Here is an 18557-nt window from a genome sequence, read left to right on the forward strand (position 1 = left end):
GATTTTTTTCATATTTATTCTTATCTTATTGTGTTTTAAGTATTATTGTATTAAATTCTTTTTAATCACATGACCCCAGCTTGGATAAGTTTTTAAAAGTTTTGAAAATTTACGAAAAGACAGAGAAGTTTTGAAGTTTTATTGGTTTGCTATGTACATATGTATATTTGTAACCTAGTAATGTATATATTGTATATATGAGGCTGAATGGTTGAGAATATGTAGAGTATAGTATTGAGTATTGAGAGGAAGGGTTCAATGTTTATATTTCATGTTTGTTCAGCCATCCATCCTTTAGTTCATCCCCCACCAACCCTACCCCTCTCCCTCGATCTCCTCCTTTCTATATAGTCCAACCCTACCACCCCCTCGATCTCCTCCATCCTAGTCCAACCCTACCCCTCTCCCTCGATCTCCTCCTTTCTATATAGTCCAACCGTACCACTCCCTCAATCTCCTGCACTCTACTTCAACCCTACCACTCCCTCTATCTCCTGCATCCTACTTCAACCCTACCACTCCCTCTATCTCCTCTCCACTAGTTCAACCCTACCACCCTACCCTTTATCTCCTCCCTCCTAATCCAACCCTACCACTCCCTCTATCTCCTCCATCCTACTTCAACCCTACCACTCCATCGAGCTCCTCCCTTCTAGTTTAACCCAACTACTCCCAAGATCTCCTCCCTCCTAGTTCAAACCAAATACTCCCACGATCTCCTCTCTCCTAGTTCAATCCTACTACTTCCCCGATCTCCTCTCTCCACTTTATCCCCTCTGTTACTATTCTTTCCACTCCCCAATGCATCCATTCCCCCCTGCTACCCCGTTCTTCTCTTTAACTACTCTATCTGCATTAGTAAATACTTGAGAAATATCTATACTATTATATGTACTGCATTGTTTACATTTCTCAATCATATGATGCAAAAATAACTTTTTATATTCCAACCAGAAACAGAAGTTTATATTTTTTAACAAATATTTTCGGATTTTTGGTAATTTACATTTTTGTTTAACAACTTCTTATCAACAGTTATACAATACATTTCGTTTTTTCATTTATTTGCATCTTTAAATATATCCCCCCCCCCCCCCAACCCCGCAATAATTGTCATTTATTGCCGTTTGAAATTATGTTTTTTATTTTACATTATGTTTTTTTTATTCTAAAAACTTTTTTTTTTAATTTCATCAATTGAAACAGAAAAATCAATAATAATTTTCATTGCTCTTTTTTTTATAAAGTAAACTCAGAAAAAGAAGCTACAATTACAAATAAAAATAAAAATAAATGATCTCAATAAATATAAGCCTAGTTCTATAAGAAAACACCTGTTAAGCATGTAATCAATATTGTGTGTACCCTGTTATACAATAAATGGTTTATTAAAGATTAAAGGCGGAACTAATTTCAAATCCTGTTAATCCTATTAGAGAAACAACTTAACATGTGTGTTACAGGGTCCACTGTGAACTAGACAGACGGAGAAGGTCACAACTTTGTGACCTCGTAGCTCCTCTAGTTCTCACTTTAACCAGAAGTATGAGACTAGCAAATTAATCCTGTTATATATAGAATAAAAATATAATTAAAGCATTTTTTGATTTTCTCAATAGATTTTCTAAAAGAAGAAATCAATTGAAAACACATTACACACCTGAATGGTTTTTAACGGAACTAAGAATAAAGTTAAAGGTATAGAAAGAGAGTAATAAAAATCAATATTATTATAATTTAAGCTTTTGAAATTGGTTTAGATTGGTTCGTATTCTGTATTCTGCATGCAGAAAGGGTGTGGCCTGTAGGGTAGACTGTATTATTCTGTATTGGAGGGTGTAAGGTGGTCTGTATTCTGGTTTGCAGAGTTTAGGGTGCATGGTCTGTATTCTGCATTTCAGGGTGTGGCAATAGTTTTATGCATAGTTCTCAAAAAATTTAGTTTTATATTCCCTACCCAACTCTTAGCTCCCACACCCCTGTTTGTTTATCCCTCCTTTCTTGAATGATAGCTCACGCCCCTGTTTACCCCTCTCACAACCCTCTCACAGCCCTCTCACAGCCCCGCTTACCCCTCCCGATCCCTCATTTGTTTTTTACTCCTTTTTACCATTTTCTCAGATCTTCTTTAGATGATGCATCTTAGGGGAGGGGGATATACGTCTTCCTTTCAACCACTCCCTGTCAAAACTCTATCTCTGTAGAATTGATCAAATTTTAGGATTATTTAGCTTCATTTTTTCCAGTGCATTTTTTCTATAATTTCCTGCCGCTTTATTACCCGCCCTTGCATACCCATTTCCAACTGTTTCATCATATTCTTCCCAATTTACAACTTTTTCAACACTTTTTTGTCACGCTATTATGTATCTAAGAGTTTTAAAGCTTTTCGAGAGTCATTCGAAGATTCTTATTCTTAATCCCTTCTCAGTCACACCGGACTAACCAGAGTTAGAGGCATTCGGTTTCTTCTATTTGAAAACATACGCGTTTTGGTTTATAATTCAACAACCTTTAAACTTACGGATTTGATTGTTATATACTTATTATTCAAAATGCATATGCGGACAAAAAAGTTTATAAGAAAAAAGGCTAAAAAATGATGTTTAATAGAACAAATTGTGATCGAAAGTCACAGTTTTCTGGAATATTGACAGAACCGTTAAATCCACGTGCAGTCATTCATTCCTTTTCTTATTGAAACCCTCTTTCCACTCAAGACCTCATTATTTCATTCGATACCTCATTTTTTCATTAGATACCTCATTTTTTCATTGGAGACCTCATTTTTTCATTATAGACCTCTTTTTTTTATTCGAAACATCTTTTTTTCATTCGAAATCTCTTTTTTTCATTCGAAACCTCATTTTTTCATTTGAGACCTCTTTTTTCATTCGAAACCTCTTATTTTCATTCGAAACCTCTTTTTTTCATTCGAAACCTCTTTTTTTCATTGGAGACCTCTTTTTCCATTCAAGACCTCTTTTTTATACGAGACCTTTTTTTCTTCGAGACCTCTTTTTTATTCGATACCTCTTTTTTCATTCGAGACCTCTTTTTTCATTCGAGACCTCTTTTTTCATTCGTGACCTCTTTCTTTCATTTGAAGCCTCTTTTTTTCATTCGAGACTTCTTTTTTCATTCGAGACCTCTTTTTTTCATTCGGGCCCTTTTTTATTCGAGACCTCTTTTTCATTTGAGACCTCTTTTTTCATTCCTTACCTCTTTCTTTCATTCGTGACCTCTTTCTTTCATTCGAAACCTCTTTTTTTCATTCGAGACCTCTTTTTTCATTCGAGACCTCTTTTTACATACAAGACCTTTTTTTATCCGAGGCCTCTTTTTTCATTCGAGACCTCTTTTTCATTCGAGACCTCTTTTTTCATTCGTTACCTCTTTCTTTTATTCTAAACCTCTTTTTTTCATTCGAGACCTCTTTTTCATTTCGAGACCTTTTTTCATTCGAGACCTCTTTTTTTCATTCGAGACCTCTTTTTCATTTGCAACCTCTTTTTTCCATTCTAGACCTCCTTTTTCATTCGAGACCTCTTTTTAATTGAGACCTCTTTATTCCATTTAAGACCACTCTTTTCCATTCAAGATCTCTTTTATTCATTTGAGACCTTTTTTCATTCGTGACCTCTTTTTTCATTCGAGACCTCTTTTTTCATTCGAGGCCTCTTTCTCCCTTTAAGCCGGCAATGAAAAAAATGCCACTATGCATTTAAGAGAGCAAAGAAGTTACAATTTTAGTTAATTTTTTCTGTTTTAAAGCACCGTGTGACAAGTGTAGTTTTGATCCAGTTTTTTTTTGCTAATTGTAAATCTAATTGGAAGGTTCTATTCAAATTTAGCCAGTTTCCGGTTGGCTGAACTCCTGAAGATAACACACATGGAAAGTATTCTCACAAAATAATAAAATTTAACAAAATAAAGAAAATATCTGTATTTAGGACATTTATCCTTTCTTAACAATATACTTGAGATATACAGATATACATATATACAGATATACAGTTATACAGATGTACAGATATACAGATATACAGATATACAGATATACAAATATACAGATATACAGATATACAGATATACTACAGTTATACTGATATACAGATATACAGATATACATATATACAGATATACAGATATACAGATATAGAGATATACAGATATACAGATATACAAATATACAGATATACTACAGTTATACTGATATACAGATATACAGATATACAGATATACAGATATACAGATACACAGATATATACAGATATTTACAGATATACAGATATACAGATATACAGATATACAGATAAACAGATATACTACAGTTACACACATTTACAGATATACAGATATACTACAGTTTTACAGATATACAGATATTCAGATATACAAATATACAGATATACAGATATACATATATACAGATATACAGATATACAGATATCCTACAGTTACACACATTTACAGATATACAGATACAGATATACAGATATACAGATATACTACAGTTACACACATTTACAGATATACAGATATACAGAAATTTACAGATATGCTATAATCATTATAACTAAAAAATGCCAACGTAAAGTTAAAAACTCAAATATGTATGTATTTATTATCTATCTATAATGGCAACCCTGGTGGGCTGTATTGTAATCTAAGGTATTTATATTAAGTGTTGAAAGGGTGTGAGATATGAAATATTTCTCTTTCTCTCGCGTTGAAATCTCTGGGGCAGGTGCTTGGTGCACTGAGTAGTGAAGGGTGTGAGGTCTGTATAATCCCTGGAAATTACCTTCAATCTATGATCAGGAACATTTTACTTGGCGCCTAGTCATCTCGACAAAATAATATGGATACATGGATAGAACATGGGGGGGGAGGGGGTAAAAAAAGAAATTTTGTAGATATTAACATTTTTTCCTTTAAAAACGTAGTATTTTTCAATTTTTATCTTTCAAAGATATTTTGAAAAATACGCCCCCCCCCCTGTGTAAAGTTTAATTGAATTATAAGTTATTGTGACTGGACGTGTCTGAGGCCTGATTGCCTGAAATACAGAGACATTTGACAAAATATGAACAGACATAATAGTTCTATTATACAATAATAAAAAATAAAGTTAACAATATTTGGTAGCAAGAGAAGGAGGAGGAAATCTCACTCTATTTGGATTATCTCCATGCATTTAACGCAAAGAATACTCAAATAATCTTGAAATTATGCACATTTTTATATAGCCTTGAAAAAAATTAAATCTTCTGTTTTATGCTCAATCCCATTTTTAAACCAAAATTTTAATGATAGGAGTGGTTGAGATTAATTTTGAAAATTTTGACTTATAACATTTGCTTTGGTATTGAAATTTTCTTATCCAGCGCACCCAAAAAGAATTTATACAAACAAACGTATAATTACTTTTTTATCAGGGGCTCTTCTTATCTCATTCGTTATCTTTGCATATAAAGTAATATTTCTTCCTGTTTATGTTAAGTTGTACCAAAAATACTTACTTAAAAGTGAAAATACTTACTTACAAAAATAGATTATTTTTAAAATCTGGTTTGATCAATGCATTTAGTATGGAGGTAACAGTTTAAAAATGTAAATTTAAAAAACAGGAATCATTTAAAAATTAGATTTATAAATGTGGTTTAATATGAAAGACACTCTGAACCGGATGCAAACATATTGTCCCAATAAGCATAGAGAATTGAGCGAAGACTTCTAGATCGTCTTTGTGAATAAGTTTTGAAATAGTACAGTGCACTATAGTTTCAGTAGAATTAAATATTTCCATTTACTGATATCGACGATTGAAGGATTCATAACTCTAATTGGATATTGAGATAGATAGAAAGACAGATGTTACCGCCATGCAATTTCTATTTGTTCAGAATAGACAACAAACACATTACTGAACCCTGATTGGATGAGGCGCTAATGGAATCGGCAGTGAGTGAGTGATGTTCTAAATAAGCCGGAATTAATATCAATTGATTGAAGACTTCAAGTCGTTATTGACCTAAGAAATAGTTTGGCATTTAAAACCTAATTTTAGAAATATTTTTCATGAAACAATAACCACAAAATAGCCCCTGCCAGTTCTAAAATGTGGTCTGCCATTTTTTGCTTTCAAAATTCAAGAGATATTGAGAACTTTGTTAAGATTTTAATTTATTAAATAAAACCATGTAATTGTCTCATTCTGAACGAAATCAGTCATATCTCCAGTATTTCTCAAAGCAGGCCCCATTTTCTAAAAAATTGCAGGATTAGGGTTATTTTGTGATTATAGTTTAATGAAAAATATCTATAGAATTAGGTTTGCCAACATGAATGCCGCAAACTAATTTCTAGGGTCAAAGACGATTTGAAGTTTTCAATCAATTAATATTAATTCCTGTTGTACAAGCTGTACATACATAGAAGAAATTGAACCAAATATTTCGGCCCCCTTCCTGTATTAGTAGAACCCTGGAGAAGGATGAATATACAGAAACCTGATTACTAAAATAAACATGTACTGTATGCACTGTACACTGTACTGCAGTATGCTCTGAGCCAGATTTAGGTCTCAGTTGACAAAAGTCTGCTGCTTGGTAAATCAGAATTAATATTCAGGTATATAATACACTAATTAAAGCCTATTTCACATAAATCGATATTACAAGATTACATTTTCTATTCTTGATGTTTTCTATAGTTTCAGGGTTTACTATAAAGTACATGGCCAATCGTCGTTAATATTATTCTATTATTTAGAATCTCCGGTAGAGGCTGAGTGGGCGTTTCCTCTCTCCCCCTCCCCCCCCCCTTCATACTTCATCTCTCTGCGTCCTGAGAGGTTGATGTATAGGAGCAATGACGACCTCGCCAACCCTCTTGGAAAGGTCAAAGTCGTTTTTATGTTATTTTACACTGAAATAAATTATTGTACAAATTTATTGCACAGCTGTATTTTCTCTACCAGTGAATGCACTGAATTATTCTGATTTATTAAAGAGGTTTTTTACGTATAGAAATGATTATCCTCTATAAACTAAATCTAGTCTGTACGACAATTCCGGCTTATTTAGAACAACATTATATTGTTTTTCCAAATAGGAAAGCTGTAATATGTAGACTACTGTTAATTCTTAAAAAAACAATCTCGACAACGTAACTCAATTCCCATGTTTATTGGGACACCATGTAGTTCAGCTGCACCTATGTGTACTTTATTACATTTTGAACTGCATATCATTTATATCTTTAGAAATTTATCAATAACTTTGTGAATATTTGCTAAATCTGTTAAGACGACTGTTACATTTCTAACTGCAATACATGGTCACTATTTAACCAAACCAGCTCTTTGATTAAATTATAACTCAAACAACGTAAATAAATAGTATTTTATAGAAAAATATTTGTTAATTTTTGGAAAACTCTGTGAATAAATTTAAAGTGTAATATTACGAAATCCTTGATTTCATCTCGTACATCGCCTTGAGGGTCGAGAGAGAGAGAGAGATAAGAAACTAAATAAATCCAGTCCTACATAATAATTATATACAAATTAGTACGCTACGCTTTCATCAAGGTTCCAACACTCAATGAATTGAGAGAATCCATGCTATTCGAACGATCTTGTGTTACATAAAGTTACGTTATGTTAGTTTCGCGACCAGTTATGGCACCATTCTTGAGAAAAATCCATCGTAATTAACAGTAGGATAATTTTGATCTTAGAATCTGGAGATTAATAACAAGAGGATATAAACAAGCATTATTCAATCTGAGCTGGGCGCTTTTGAATGGTGAATACTGGGATTAATGCTTGATCCACTCTTTTTCTTAATATCCAGACAAAATAACGCTTGTCTCCAATTGTTATTAATCTCCAGATTAATGAACAGATCGGGATTAAGGATATCCCATTCTAAAGTTTTCAGCTCTGAGCTGAAAACTTTAGAATGAGATATCTTTAATCCCATTCAAAAGTTTTCAGCTCAGACAACTTAGAATAAGAAACAAGAGATCTAAGAATAAGAAAACACTGAACAACTAAGGATAAAAAACTAGATTAACTAAGAATAAGTGAGCTTAACAATGATACAAAGAAACATGTAGTTCTAAAATTATCTGCATAAGAAATTGAAACATGAAGTAATTAATGTAAACCACATAAATATTGTTGCATCATAATAATTTGAGGTTTTCCTAGCTAGGAAATAATAATTTCTGTTGTAATCATGTTGTTATGCAGTAAGAGTTAGTGGTTCATCATTAAAAAAACATGGTGAGAATTTCGCTTAGGAACCCAGCGCTTGGATTCAAAAAGTTACTCCCGCCGTTTACCCGCACGTGAACGATTTCACCGGGAAACTAAATTTTCGCTATTAATGACGACCCACTCAACTTAGAATCTTAAAACCAAACAAAAACATTCTCGTGGGCATCCCGAGTTCCCCAATCAAAATTTGAGGCAAATCGGCCCAGGGGTTTCTAACAAACAAACAAACAGATAAACAGCAATTACAACTTTATATAGGTAGATGAAAACAAATTATCAAATATAGAAAAAATTATGTTTCATAAACATTGTTCATATCATATCTATTTAAGATATTATTACAATTCTAAAATATTTAAGAGAGAGGAGTGTTGCCCAGAGTTTGTACAAAGCACACAAATCTGTAGTAGATATATTTTAATTTCTTCAAAAATCAAAATAATTAAAAGATTTAAGTTTTGAAGAGCATGGATAAGGAATTTTAAATAATTGAACTCTCCCTATTAACTACAAACCTATTAACTACAAACCTATTAACTACAAACCTATTAACTACAAACCTAAATGAAATCTTAGGAAGCGTCTCCCTTTTTCATAAAATCACAATTTACTCATATTTTTCGTCAAATATATAACATCTTTATAAGCAACAGTTTTCAGACAAAAATTAAAAATATTTCATTATTTCCGATCTTTCATAAAGGTACTGTAGACTTAATTTAAGTAGCTCTCCATTTATAGATTGGCATTTACATTTCACAACGGTACCCTTAAAGCTTGCCCCAAGTAAGGATGCTGTAAAATTTGTGACCCTCTGATCGATAAGTTACTATAGCACACAGCATCAGCTGATTATATTTCAGATAAGTTCCTATAGCACACAGCATCAGCTGATTATATTTCAGAAGAATGAAGCATATTTTAGCATTACTTTTGTTAGTTAACATATCATGTGGATACAGTTATAATATTCTATTTTTTCACGATATTGGGACAAAGTAAGTAAATGTTTTAACAACCACATATTACTAAAAAATGATTAAATTTTTTAAATATTTTAGAAGCCATTTACATCTCTATTATCCGTTAGTTGAAGTACTACTAGAACGAGGCCATGAAGGTAGATTCATGAAAGAGACTGTTCGTGTAATTTCAGATCATCCTTCAACGCAAAGAGGGGAACGCTAAATTCACTCTTAAATCCTTAGATTGGCCAACGAGGACAGAGAACTTTGTTTGATTATCTCTAAAATGGTGTCCAAATCGTCGTAAAGCAGGGGGGTAGATTAGCGTACAATGTGAACTCATAACAGTTGATTTTTAACATATTCCTCTAAAATCTAGTAAAAGAATAATTCCGTCATCCTTAATCAGTCCAAGTTTTAATGGGTACGCCACTCAGCACTTTGCAAATGGAGGTTCAGATGAAATAACGCATAATTTAAGTCTCTTAATTGATAACATTGCGATTTAAAGCATAGCTTAATGTTATTAACAACACTTTAACCAGCGTTTAAATCTTGTACATTTTACAAGATTATTTTACATTTTCCGAAATAATAATGATATTTTTGTTTCCATTAGTAACTGGTGTTTATTACGGATCTGCTAAAATCCAACATGAGAACTACACTGAACTTCAAATACCAGATAATTTGGTAAATATTTAGACAAATTTTTACATTTCATATAAAAACATTTAATGTTTACAGGGGAAACTTATGAAAAATTTGTCCTCCCTGTATATGGAAGAAGGAAATTCAAAGTCTAATATTATCAGTATTTCTCGTTTAGCGTAAGTACCATTTTATTATTACTTTTCATTTATAAAGGCATTTTTTACTTCTGACGGGTCTAGCTTCCAAAGTGTCAAATTATCTTTATTGGAAGGATCTATATTAAAAGACTTTTTCAAATTTTATTACAAAATTTATACTTGTCACGTAATTTCCGTCTGTATCACGTGACAACGATACTGCACTGCCATTGGCTGAAGTTCTGATGACGTAATACGGACTACACGGACTATTTGTAATTATATTGACAATTATATCTATTGAAAATGCAAAATAAAAATTCAAAAATTATAATAAGAGCAAACCTGAGATTCTCAGGCTCCTGTGGGATAAAGTCGTTTTCAAATTGGTTGTGTATTTGCTGAATATGATCTGTTTAAACCTACTATTTCCATACACAATTGTATATATATGAAATTTCGTGTAAATTTGACACCTTTTCTATCAATTTCTCGAGACAGGAACATCAGATAGATGTCTAATATGTATCGTTCAACGCCTGAGATTCTCAAGGTTTCATCCTACACCCCCTTTCATTTTTCCTTTACAGTCTATTTAAAGGGACTGTACTGCATAATTTAAAGTGACCCTCCATGCAAAGATGGCAATGCCCGATTATCAACGTTACCCTGAAGCACATAAACCCTTTATCTGATCAATGATGTGGAAGATATTGTCGTTTTCTCTGGTTTAACTTGAAATTACGCTGATAATCCCTGTAAGCGGTGTTTGAATTCTTGTATTTTAGGTCAACATGGCATCTTTTACCGAAATATGTGGAAGATGTTATTTCTACATTTGAAAGAGAAGATGTCAAAAAGATACTCCAAAAACAATTTGATATTGTTATTTCATCAAGTAATTATAAATCAAATTATTTTTTATTTTTAAGCTTTCAAGCAGCATGGATTCACATTGACATGGACACAAACAAAGAGAAGCACTTAACCATTATAGTTTCATTAGAAGTACATATTTCTTTTTGCTGATAGCACCGATTGAAGGAGTCATATCTCTAATTGGATAATGAGATAGATAGAAAGATAGATGTTACCGCCATACTGTTTCTATTGGTTCAGAATAGACAACAAACATGTGACTGAACCCTGATTGGAACAGGCGCTAATGGACTCGGCATACAGGAGTGTAACAGCTTCTCTTTGTTTACTTGTACGTAAACAAAAAGCTTGTTAGGAATCAAAACTCAAATAGAAAAGTCGTCTTTATTTTAGGTAATTAGCGACCACTGTACTTTTTGAAACTTTATTTTTATAATTGTTATAGGTAATAATGTTGGGTATGTTGCGCATGTAACAGATTCCAAAATTATATTTATCAGTCCTCCTGGACCTATCTCAATGTTTACATCTCCAATTGGTAATAGATTCTACCCTAGTCTGTCTCCCGCCTTGGGGTCAACCTTCACTGATCCATCATCTATGAGGAAACATTTATATTTAAGAAATTTTTCTAAACTTTTTTTTTACCTAAAAGCATTTAACTTTGTAAATACCAAAAAAGAACAAACTATTTTTTGAAATAACATTTTTTTTTATAATTTCAAATAAAAAAATTCTAGTTGACATTTTAATCCTGATCGGTTATAATCCTTGTCCTAGGGTCATATAAGACCCCACAAAAAATGTTGTCAGTAAATTGTACGTATAAAGATTGAAATCTTAGATTTTTTTGATCATTACTCTGCTTATTGAAAGGAACAAAGTAAGTTACAAGTAACGTCGTAAACATTTTACCTTCTCCGACTGTCTGGTTCATGGTATCTGTAAACTTAGACAAGCTAAGCTTATTTCTTTTACAAAATAAAATATGAAGATTTAATTAGTCAGAGGTTTAACAATTGGTTTGCATCAGTCATGATAGATGTATGGACTATATTTCACAATGAATTCCAATTATACCCTGGATTAGTTGATACATTAAACTACAATGGACCAACATTGCTTAAAGTAATTAGTGAGCGAAGTCAGCTGGTGCTGTCCAACAGCCATTCAATAACACATGAACCACAACCATTCCTGGAAAATGTGGTTCATGTTGGTGGATTACATATTAAACAAACTAAACCTTTACCACAAGATCTTCAGATATTCATGGATTCTTCTCCACAAGGTTAAGCATTCAAATAATGATATTAAGCATATATTTAATTTTTTTTTTCAAATAAAAACATAATAGCTTAATAAATTATTTTTTAAAACTATGCATTATCTTCGAAAGGGACTGTAAGCGTACTTTTAGGACGTATTACACAACATGATATTCACTAAATTCTCTGTCCTTAATAATCAGTCAAGGGTTTAAAGGGTACCGTTGTGAATCAGTAATGTCCTTCTTTATATGGAAGGTCACTAAGAATCACGCTTACAATTCCGTTTATTTGGTCGAATGATTAATTTCAAGGTGTTCTGCTGGTTTCTTTCGGATCTTCAATAACTCCAAGTTCGATGTCAGAAGAGAAAAGAAAGGTAAACGTGCTATAGAACACAATTTTTTGATGATATATGTATTTAAAACTGTTAATAAACAAGTAATAAAGGTTTTGAATCTTTGCCACAAACTCTTTAAAAACTTGATATTTCAAACTTAGATTATTTGATCCAACAGAATTCATAGTTTTAAATTTCTAAAGATATTTCAAGATTAGAAAATTAGAGTTTGTGGCAAAGATTCTATTCCTTTACACAAAATAAGAATAAATATTTACAAAAAATCTGCGTGTAGGCTAATCAGATTGTCTTAATATGCATTCTGTCTTAATATGCATTCTGTTTCTTCTATTTGAATTCTATCGCGTTTCGGTCTATAATTGAACAATCTTTAAACTGATAGAGAAGTTTCGGTTTATAATTCAACAATCTTTAAACTGATAGAGTAGTTTCGGTCTATAATTCAACAATCTTTAAACTGATAGAGTAGTTTCGGTCTATAATTCAACAATCTTTAAACTGATAGAGTAGTTTCGGTTTATAATTCAACAATCTTTAAACTGATAGAGTGGTCTTTTTTACACTTCATTTAAAGCGCATTTTCCCAAAAAAGAGAGTGAAGAAAAGGCGAAGAATTTGTAGTAAAAGGTAATCGAAAGTTACAGTTTGCTGGAATAATAATCAACATTTAAAATCCGCATTTCTTTTGCACAATCTATTTTAATCTATGTTAAAAACTAGGTATTTTTGGAAGTGTTTGAGAAGATTAATATCCCAGTAATCTGGAAATGGGATACTGGAGTTACAGCTGATGTACCAAAGAATGTTCTTATTAAAGACTGGCTTCCTCAACAAGACTTACTGGCACATCCCAACCTAAAGGTAGAAAATATCCTGTGTACTTTTGAACAATATCTAATCTGAGGGCCGTTTTTTATTTTGCTGCAGTAATTTGTATAACCTCTTTTTTGCAAGCGTAATTTATGATTTAGGCCAAGAAAACAACAATTTTGCTATTTCAACATTTTTCTACATGAAACACTTACTATATTACATTCATTAAATAAAGTCATGTTTCAAAAATTAAAAAATTGAAATATGCAAATGAGACACTTGCAAATATTTAGTGTGGATATTGTTAATCTTGAACCCTTGATCTTGATATCTAATGGGGGCACTATTAAATTTGAAGATCAACGCTGGATTTCTCATTGAAAGTTGTCCTTGTAGAGATATCGAAGAGAAATTAAATTAATCCGTAGATCTGTATAACATGGAGTTCAATACTTGATCCCGAGATAAACAACGCATAAGTTGTGAATTCTGTTCAGGTTTTTGTAACACATGGAGGTCTACTGAGTATTATGGAGGCGATCTATCATGAAACCGTCCTGGTCGGTATACCCCTTGGTAATGATCAGGTATTCCCTTTGGAAATGATCAGGTATTCCCATGGTAATGATCAGGTATTCCCTTGGTAATGATCAGGTATTCTCCTTGGTAATGATCAAGTGTTCACCTTGGTAATCACCTTGGTATTCCCTTGGCAATAATCGGGTATTCTCCTCGGTAATGAGCAGGTATTCTCCTTGGTAATAATCAGGTATTCTCCTTGGTAATGATCAGGAATTCTCCTTGGTAATGATCAGGTATTCACCTTGGTAATGATCAGATATTCACCTTGGTAATAATCAGGTATTCCCCTTGGTAATGATCAGGTATTCTCCTTGGTAATAATCAGGTATTCTCCTTGGTAATGATCAGGAATTCTCCTTGGTAATGATCAGGTATTCACCTTGGTAATGATCAGGTATACCCCTTGGTAATGAGCAGGTATTCACCTTGGTAATGATCAGGTATTCTCCTTGGTAATGATCAAGTGTTCACCTTGGTATTCCCTTGGCAATAATCGGGTATTCTCCTTGGTAATGATCAGGTATTCACCTTGGTAATGATCAGGTATTCCCCTTGGTAATCATCATGTATTCACCTTGGTAATGATCAAGTATTCACCTAGGTAATCATCATGTATTCCCTTGGTAATGATCAGGTATTCACCTTGGTAATGATCAGGTACTTCACCTTGGTAATGATCAGATGTACCCCTTGGTAATGATCAGGTATTCACCTTGGTAATGATCAGGTATTCACCTTGGTAATGATCAGGTATTCCCCTTGGTAATGATCCGGTATTCACCTTGGTAATGATCAGGTACTTCCCTTGTTAATGATTGGGTGTAAAACCAAACCATCGAATGTAACTTTAGAATTGGTCTTTTTAAAAGCTTAAAAGAAGGTTAGGTTAGGTTAGACCTCAACTCTGCAGATTAAACATTATAGTTTTCATTGAAAAAGTTTAAGTATTTGATTGCAGAAGTTTAGAAGATTTGAACATACATTATAATGCATTATATTAGAAGATAGAACGGGGAAAGGGATTGTTGTAAATCTCTATCTTTGTTTTCCTAAAGACTAATATGCACTACTTTAGCGTCCAAACCTTGTTCGTCTTGAATCTAAAAACCTTGGAATAATGCTGGATTGGGATAATTTATCTGCTCAAGAGATGATTCTAGCAATTCAGAAAGCAATGACGGATGTGTAAGTTTTCTAATTTATTGTTTGAAAAGACAATCAGTCTGTTCAAATGAGGTTAAAGCATTATATTCTAGTGAAATGGCAAAATCTATGAAGGAGATGAGCCGGCTGTTTAAAGATACGCCTGCTAGACCAGTTGAAAAAGCTGCTTGGTGGATTGAATTCGTGATCAGGAATATATCTCAATTTCATATTATCATTAAACATTTTCATAATATCATTGAACTTTTTCATATTATCATTAAACTTTTTCATATTATCATTAAACATTTTCATATTATCATTAAACATTTTCATATTATCATTAAACATTTTCATATTATCATTAAACAACTTTATATTATCAATAAACATTTTTATATTATCATTGAACATTTTCATATTATCAATAAACATTTTCCTATTATCATTAAACATTTTCATATTATCATTAAACAACTTTATATTATCAATAAACATTTTCATATTATCAATAAACCTTTTCATATTATCATTAAACTTTTTCATATTATCATTAAACATTTTCATATTATCATTAAACTTTTTCTTATTATCATCAAACATTCATCTACCACACCAGTTTTAACAATTAAGAATTTAAAAATATCTATTAATTGGACTTTTAAACTCTCAACAAAAATTCCATGCCGGATTCATAGAGTACTCTTTACAAGTTATCTGAGTAACAATAAGAATAATATTGTTGTATTTTCTATTTTGAAAGTATCGAATTCCGACCGTTTTCTTCTTTGTTTCTGCAGCATTTATCCGAAAGTCATTTTACTTAAGAAAACAAATTATGAAGACAACGAAACGTTGGAAACAGTTCATACTCAAGAGATAAGATAAACAAACGCGGGGCATGGTTTGTTACACAATTACACAGTAGCATGCTATCCCATTTTCTAGAATAAATAGTGTTGCAATGAGATGAATGAGATGTATGATCAGGAACGGAGGAGCAGATTACTTTAAACCCAACTCTATGAACCTACCCTGGTATAAAGTTCTAAACCTGGATATCCTAGTTCTGGTTCTACTCTGTATCCTGGTATCAGTTTATATATCCTACAAAATATTTAAATCTTGTCTCCGCTGTTGCTGCTCAAAAGTAAACAAAGAAAAACGTGAATAAAAGAATTGAATTGTTTTTATTTTATACATATAAAAACTATAATGAAACATTTATAGAGAAGCTCAATATTGCATCGAACTGTAATTTTCCAATCCCTGTTTCTTTGCTGTAAATTAACATTTGATCTGAAATTTTGACCAAAGGTCTGGCAGTATGTACTTACTCTTCGAAATACAAAAGATCAGGTTGCAGAGATGTAGGGATTAGAAAATAAGAGTTTGATGGTAGTGATCGGTAACTTTGAATTTTCTCAAATAAAAAAAATATCTTCTATGTATGTATGTAAAGTTGTAATCTCTGTTTGTTCCATCATAACTCATGAACCCTGGATCGATATGCCTCAAATTTTGGTTGGGAAACTTGGGAGAACCACGGGAATGTTCTTAGCTTGATTTTGAGATTCTAAGTTGAGTGGGTCTACTTTAATACGAAGAAATAGCTAAAATGACCAAGCGCGGGTAAACGGTGGGTGTACCCTGGTCAACGCTGGGTTCCCATTAAAAATCTAAACTAAAAAGTTTAATTTCATGATCTTGAGATAGGTTCCAGATTAATTTGAAATTAGGACGCTATAAACTGTCTCCTCTACACGTGTGTGTGTGTGTAGCCAAAAGATTATACACACACTGTATTTACACTTAACTGTCACAAACACACAACACTCTTTATTGTTCACACAACGCTCTTCATTATTCACACACTTCCATATACTGTAGTCTCTAGTCAACCTTACACATTCTAAAAAGGTTTTTTTTAATTCAATAAAAGTTTGTTCATTCATTTTAAAATCAGATCTATTAGATAACCTGGCTGAAAAGGAGCTAGTTTTAAAGTATTAAGACAATTAGCTTGTTTTAAGCCAGCATGTAGATTCTAGTAAACTAGTGAGCTAGTAAGCTAGTGAGTTAGTAAACTAGTGAGCTAGTAAACTAGTGGGCTAGTAAGCTAGCGAGCTAGTAAACTAGGGAGCTGGTAAACTAGTGAGCTAGTAAGCTAGTGAGCTAGTAAACTAGTGAGCTAGTAAACTAGTGGGCTAGTAAACTAGTGAGCTAGTAAACTAGTGAGCTGGTAAACTAGTGAGCTAGTAAACTAGTGAGCTAGTAAACTAGTGAGCTAGTTAGCTAGTAAAGGATGAATATTTATGTATTGAGTTTCTGCTCTGCGGGGGAGAGAATGCTAAAACCAACATTTCAACACTAGTATTTGGTTACCAGGATCCATCCAACATTATCATTAATATATATTCACTAGGGTCCACCCAACATTATCAGAAATATATTCACCAGGATCCATCCAACACTATCATTAATATATTCACCAGGATCCATCCAACATTATCATTAATATATTCACCAGGATCTATCCAATATTATCATTAATATATTCACCAGGATCCACCCAACATTATCATTAATATATTTACCAGGATCCATCCAACATTATCATTAATATATTCACCAGGATCCACCCAACATTATCATTAATATATTTACCAGGATCCATCCAACATTATCATTAATATATTTACCAGGATCCATCCAACATTATCATTAATATATTTACCAGGATCCATCCAACATTTTGTTGAAGAAACTGCAGTACATACTATTGTAAACAATGTTCATAGTTTTTTTTTCAGGATATACAGTGTACAGATCTTTTATTTTTTTCTCATTTAAATTGGAATGCGCCTGAATCAGATTTCTACCCTTTCGGTATTTAATTTGTAGTTATTCTTGAGGTTTTTGTTAAAATTTTTAATTTTAGATAGATTCCTATAAAAAAGACTTGCTGATTTATACAGAAGAAAAGGAAAAAATTACTTTGAAATTGTATTTTTTAAACAGAAAAATGATGATATCCTTTTGTTAAGGGTAATATTGTGTACAACTACCAGTACTACTACTACTAGTACTACTATTAGTACTACTACTACTTGTACTACTAATACTAGTACTTCTACTTCTAGTACTACAATTTTTTAATTTTAGATAGATTCCTATAAAAGTGACTTGCTGATTTATACAGAAGAAAAGGAAAAAATTACTTTGAAATTTTATCTTTTTAAACAGAAAAATGATGATATCCTTCTGTTAATAATGATATCCTTCTGTTAATGATGATATCCTTCTGTTAAGGGTAATATTGTAAATGTAACGCTCTCAATAGAGATTCACTTGAATTTACCTAATTCATTCATTTAAAGCAGAAAAGTAAAATCAATATTTAAACCAAACTCCGGTTTTAAGCAGACAAAGAGAACTCGAATCTTAAGCGGAGAAATTGCAGTA

General features: G+C 32.3%; 1 protein-coding gene across 1 annotated transcript; it reads left to right on the top strand.

Moving 5' to 3' along the window:
• Window positions 1-9169: 9169 nt before the first annotated feature.
• Window positions 9170-18178, top strand: LOC111695248 (UDP-glucuronosyltransferase 2B19). The gene is made up of 14 exons (XM_023464486.1): window positions 9170-9288; window positions 9352-9410; window positions 9875-9948; window positions 10003-10085; window positions 10835-10944; window positions 11371-11530; window positions 11930-12216; window positions 12508-12572; window positions 13275-13415; window positions 13865-13954; window positions 15025-15134; window positions 15206-15304; window positions 16083-16242; window positions 18140-18178. The coding sequence occupies exons 1-14, from the start codon at window positions 9200-9202 to the stop codon at window positions 18176-18178; spliced, it is 1566 nt and encodes a 521-aa protein (XP_023320254.1). The 5' UTR covers window positions 9170-9199.
• The last annotated feature ends 379 nt before the right edge of the window (window positions 18179-18557 follow it).

This window comes from Eurytemora carolleeae, unplaced genomic scaffold, assembly GCF_000591075.1.
Source record: "Eurytemora carolleeae unplaced genomic scaffold, Eaff_2.0 scaffold43, whole genome shotgun sequence".
NCBI classification, from domain to species: Eukaryota; Metazoa; Arthropoda; class Copepoda; order Calanoida; family Temoridae; genus Eurytemora; species Eurytemora carolleeae.

Excerpts from the sequence above, each read along its gene's own strand:
- LOC111695248 (XM_023464486.1), top strand. The coding sequence starts at position 9,200 with ATGAAGCATATTTTAGCATTACTTTTGTTAGTTAACATATCATGTGGA. Across the intron at positions 9,949-10,002 it reads TTCAAATACCAGATAATTTG|GGGAAACTTATGAAAAATTT; the intron begins GTAAATATTTAG and ends TAATGTTTACAG. Across the intron at positions 12,573-13,274 it reads TGTCAGAAGAGAAAAGAAAG|GTATTTTTGGAAGTGTTTGA; the intron begins GTAAACGTGCTA and ends GTTAAAAACTAG.